General features: G+C 44.1%; 1 protein-coding gene across 1 annotated transcript; it reads left to right on the plus strand.

Moving 5' to 3' along the window:
* The first annotated feature begins 959 nt into the window (after nucleotides 1-959).
* LOC147980805 (putative cysteine proteinase inhibitor 7) lies at nucleotides 960-1,307 on the plus strand. Its single transcript, XM_087515767.1, has one exon. The coding sequence runs from the start codon at nucleotides 960-962 to the stop codon at nucleotides 1,305-1,307; it is 348 nt and encodes a 115-aa protein (XP_087371893.1).
* The last annotated feature ends 4,447 nt before the right edge of the window (nucleotides 1,308-5,754 follow it).

The following is a 5,754-nucleotide window of genomic DNA, read 5'->3' on the forward strand; positions in this document are numbered from 1 at the left end:
CAGTTTTCCCACTAGCATTTTTAACCGATTAAAAATGTCATCGCTCTGTTAGGCTCATGCTCAAAAGTACTACTATAAACCATTAATGTCAGCTCAAAAACCGTTTACCATGTTATATTGACCAAAATACCCATGGATCAACATGTCAGCTCTCCCTCTATCTCACTATGTTAAAGTATGGGTCCCACTCAATCCTCAACATCGTTCTTACTTTTCTCTAAAAAATATTCACTTGCTTACTCCTAACAAGTAGGACCCACACTTATCATTGTGAGATAGAGCGACCTGACATGTAGGTCTTGGGGTATTTTGGTCATATAACATGATCAATTGGTCTGACCTAACAGTAATGGTGTCAATGCCATTTTTAGCGAATATTTAATGAAACAATGGCATTTTTGAGGTATATGATGGCATTTTTCAGCAAGCATTTCATGAAACATTGATATTTTGAGCAATTATAATTTTTAGTGGCAAAACTGAGTAGTGAGACACAACTAATGGCATGAATGACAAAACCCTGTCAATTAATCTATGATACTCCAGTGTTTAGCGCTAAATAGGTTTAGCACATTCCCTTAATCAATATGCTATTACGAGTACCAACCAATTAATTATTATATCCTAGCTAATATCAACGTGCAATTATTATCTTGCAAAATATTAATCTACAATGCAATTATTTTATTGTCTAATATTATGTGCATTGCATGTACATGGTTACCATTTAGGAAGTACTTTAATATAATAATCTGGATATACATCAACTTGATTGATACTAATAAATGGCATATAAAAATATATATGCAATTAATATCTACCTTGCAATGGTTGTGCCTATTTAGATGCCTGCACCTCATTCATCTTTAGCCAGCACCACAACAAGCATCGAGAGTGGTCTCAAAGTTGCATAAGCGCATACATCAAGCTAAACCCGCACCACCTCAAAATTGTCAGCAATGAGGACCGGTAGCCTCCTCATCATCATTTTCGCGATTGTTGTCGTGGCTTACCCATTTGCAGCGTCCGCCGAGGAAGAGTGGTATCCTATTGGAGACCCCGACAACGAACCACACGTCCAAGAGCTGGGCGGGTGGGCAGTGGCAGAGCACGTCAAGCAGGCACACGACAGGCTCAAATTCATCAAGGTGGTGAGCGGTGCGGAGGCAAATGCCGCCGGTGTGAAATATCGCCTCGACATTAAAGCATTGAACAACAACGGCGAAGCCGGTGCATACAAAGCGATTTTACTCGAGGAGGTCAGGGACAACGAGCGCACCCTCATCTCCTTCGGACCCGCGAACTAAGTGCAACCAACCAGGTTCATAGTACTTCAATGTAATAAACATGTACCAATGAGAACAAATAATTTGTGTAAGCAGTGTGGAAAACATAATTGATTTTAAATAATAAGTCTTTGGCTTACAAAATGGGGAGTATGCTCCAACATTAAAAAAAATCCCAAGAAAAAAATGGGGGTCATGTTGCATCTCCACTTTTCTCCTATATTATTATAATTCTAAGTAGCAAGCTGCCGAAATCACTAGAACTTTCTTGATACTATCAACCGTGTATGTTTCCCACACACAAAAAATTGTGCATGTGCACTTTCCCATACTAGTCATTTTTTCAGCATGTATTGTCCATATATGTAATTTCGTATGCAATGCAACTACACTCAGACAAGAGCAAACGGCCAAACCAAATTTTCTAATGAAGTCAAACAGCGTAAAGTTTCATCAAATTTATAGGAAGGACTATCAAGAACTACAGTACCCAATTAATATCATTCGATACATAACAAAATATATTTTATACTATATTTATTTTGTATTGTACTACTTGTTAGTGGTTGTTCCTATAAACATGGTCAAACGATGCAACTTTGACTTCAAACATAACTTATAGGCCTTCTTTTCAAAAACAAATGGAGTGTTGTAATTTGAGGAAAATTCATGATTAATTTCAGTAAATACCCAAGCCTCTATTCCAGGCAAAGTTTTTGCCTTGAGATTCAGCCACTTGGATGAAAGTGACTCTTGGTGAGTTTTGGGTTTGCCGCGTGGTATTATTTTGGTACACGGCGGTGTACAAACGCCTTGTGGATTCGGTGTTTTGATTCAAATTTTTTGAACTAGCGTCATGTTTCTTTGGGTTGGTTTAGCAATTTTGATTGCATGTGGGGCAGGCAGGGGACGTGCAGGCCGCCGCTGTCCTGTTGATCTGCTTGCATGGGCTCTGCCGTGCGGCAGGCTGCGTGCATCCTTCTGCGTGGCTTCGTGCATGTGCGGCTGACTTTTGTTGTTCTTTGTTGTCGTTGCCCTGCGATCGTTTGTTTGCATCTATCCTCCCGATCCTCTCCGCATGTCTGGTCGTCGTCTCTGGAAGGCCCCGGCAAAATCGAAGCACACCGCCACCGCCGCACAAGCCTATATATAAGAACAGGCTCTCTCCTTCCCAGCGGCAGCGTACGTCGGCCACCGTAGTCATCTACATGCCCAGAACGGCCTGGCGCCACTGCTCGAGGACACCTCGAAGCTCCCGTCGTTGCTGCCGCGTTTCGGCCCCAAGCCCCAGTCCAGCGGGAGGACGCCTCCTGCGCCGGCACCGTCCATAGGTCTGCCCCAGCACCGTTACCGGGGTCTCTCGGTCATTGTCGATGAACCGCACGGTATGGTGCGCCGTCAATGGTGCATCTTGCTCAGGCAGGACCGCAAGTACGACGAGGCCGATGATCGCGCATACGGCATGCGCTTGACGGCGAAAATGGAGTTGAGGAATCTTGCGACCCGCGCGCTGGGGGAGGCCGGCTTGCGGAAGTCCCTGAGCTTGGCGCGGAAGGAGGAGCTCGCCTCGTCCGACAAAGAGGCGATGACGACGGGGTCGCGAGGATCTCCCTGCAGCGGGGCGGCGGCAAATCCTAGGTGCGCCGGAGCCCACGAGCCGGAGCGGCGGTCGAGGGCGGCGACGGCGCCTCGAAGAGGCGCCCGAAGCGCCATTCCGCGTGGCTGCTCGAGCCTACGGCCATCTTCGGCTGCGGAGAGGCGGTGCCGTGGGCGCGCTCCATCCTCGTTCACTGCGGAGCGCATCGGCACAGGAGGAAAAACAAGGCGGGTTGTGGCTTGAATCGACAAACTTGGTTGCGGGCATCGGCATGAGCCACTCCACCAGCGGAGGAGGGGGTCGAGGCGAAGCCCAGGGGGCTGCCGGAGGCGCGAGGGCGGCCTCGTGCACCATGGGGCGCTTGGGCCAGACACCAGCCAGCCAGGGGTCAAGCCCCACGTTCACTGGCGGTCCGCGTGTACTACATGCAGCGGCGGCCGAGGCCACATCCAAGGGCGTGGTGAGCACCGCTGGGGCACGTCCAGCCGCACAGTGGCCACCACAGGCTCTAGTCTAGCGGCGCGGTGACCGCCACAGGGGCCACGTCCGGCGGCACGGCGACCGAAGCGACCGATGGCCTGGATGCAGCGACGGTGGCCACCAACTCCATGGCGGCGACGAAGCGGATGGCACCAGCGACCGTCCTCGTGGATCGGGTGGAGGAGGAAGGAAATGTGGCCGGACATCTCACCGACAAGTTTCAATCTTTTCCTCCTCTCTGCTTTGCTCTTTGGTAGAGCTAACGTGGCTGATAACGTGTTCGAGATCAAAAATGAAATCTCTGTCATTGATCGATTGAGAGTACAACTTATATATGTGCTGGAGAGACGCGATGATCCAGAGGGATGCGCTTGATTGTCCATGTTTGACATCAATTGCACGAGGAATCGATCAGTGCAGTATTTCATATTACAGTGTTTGATTGAGTGATGCAGGTTAGCCTAATTCAAAATAAAATGGTTTGACTGAAGTGACTCCTCATTTTTATTTCAGATCTTTCTTTTATTTCCACTAGATCTATTTTATTTACAGGCTGTAACTTAGGTGGAGATGTTGAACTTCCAAAGGACGAGAGCATGATGCCAGGGAAATCCATAATGGTTTGTTAAATTACTGTTTGCATTGATTATTTGTTCCCTCTTAATTTGCTATGTTCAAGGCAATTGAATTTCTGTTTCCTGAAAAAAAAAGGTAATTGAATTTTTGTTTCCCCCCAAAAAATGCAATTGAGTTTCTACTTCGTGTGTGTGTGTTGCATTTTCATTGTGATTTGGATTCCGGGTCAACAACACGTCCTATCGGGTGGTAGTTCCTGTTTTATCTTTTTTTTAGGGAGTTCCTGTTTTATCAGGCTAATTGTTTACTTTCCAATTGTTTTTGACTACTTACCTAATACTACTTTGTCCCATAATATAAGACACTTTTGCAAGCTAACATAATTTACAAAAACGTCTTACATTATGGGACGGAGGGAGTAGCATTTAGGTTATGAGCAAAAAAAGATGAGTTCAAATAAATACGTGTACCCCTAGACACATGCTCAATCGTCCAATGAATAAGTTGTATAGTTGTTGTAATTCACAATTTTCTCTATCTCACATGTATAAAGAGGCACAATGTATTACAACGTACAAAAATGTAATAGAAAAGACCATATACAACTAAAGTATATTTACTTACACAAATAGACAAACAAATTACTTCCAAAACGAACTAAATAATCAAAAAATCATGCACATAATCCTTTCGGTCACCATAAACATAATTTTTGTGTGTCGGTCATAGAATAGATCACACATACTTTACCATTATCAGTAACAATCATATTTATCATATACTTGAAGCAATCAGATAATCCTGATTTCAACACATGAATGTGTCCACACCAAGCAATGGGAGTTCAACACGGCCCACCAGTAAATAAATACTCAGCAAAATGAATACACAAGACAGAGAAAGATCTTAGCAAAATATGCAACCATTTTTTGGACATCATACTATTGCACATGTATCCTCAACACCCAAAAACTAAATATTCAATTATCTCATACACCGGTGCCAAACCACCACAAAATTATGTGCATTAATCGCAATAGCTCTGTATCACTTTATCACAACCCAAATGCTGCTTGAGGCCACACTAGAATAATCTATGAATGACTACAACATGTTCGATCTTCTATTCGCAATGTGTACTTCCCACTTTGTAAAAATATATTGATAATGAGATGATTAAATCTATGTTTTAAAATTTGCTTGCAGACATTATATTACTTGCCTTTGGCCCACCATATGGTTTTTGTCTTAAGTCCGAATTCGTCAATAAAAGGAAAGGGCAACCCAACATTACTACCATGTAGCACGTTTCACCATGATGCATCAACGGGGCGCGCCGTGCCGCCGCGCGGGCTTTGCTAGTAATCTACTATATCACTAAGCTCCCTAGAGGTAAAAGGCCTCACAATCAATTGAGGCGTCCAATTGGAATTGGTTCACCCGATTTTGACCAAGTCAACAATTTCTCAAAGCTCTCATTCAATTTTTTTATACTATACACTATGCTTCCTAATTTTTAAGTCCTCACAATTAATTGAGGTCTTCAGTTTAGAACTTAGTCACCTGATTTTGATCGGGTCAATAATTTGTCAAGGATCTCTCTCACTTAATTATTTTAATTCACCATACTCCCTAATTTTGAAGCTCTTTTATTCGATTGAGATATTCAAGTTTGAATTTGGTTTACGATTTTGATCGGGCCAACGATTTTTCAAATCAATCATCACCAACCGGATAGAAAAATATATCAACCCCGTGCACCCTCTTACCACCTAGAAAAAAGAAGTGCCGCCATGTGATGATACTATAGAACCA

This window comes from Triticum urartu, chromosome 3A (genome assembly GCF_056163025.1).
Source record: "Triticum urartu cultivar PI428250 chromosome 3A, HENAU_Tu73, whole genome shotgun sequence".
In the NCBI taxonomy this organism is placed as follows: domain Eukaryota; kingdom Viridiplantae; phylum Streptophyta; class Magnoliopsida; order Poales; family Poaceae; genus Triticum; species Triticum urartu.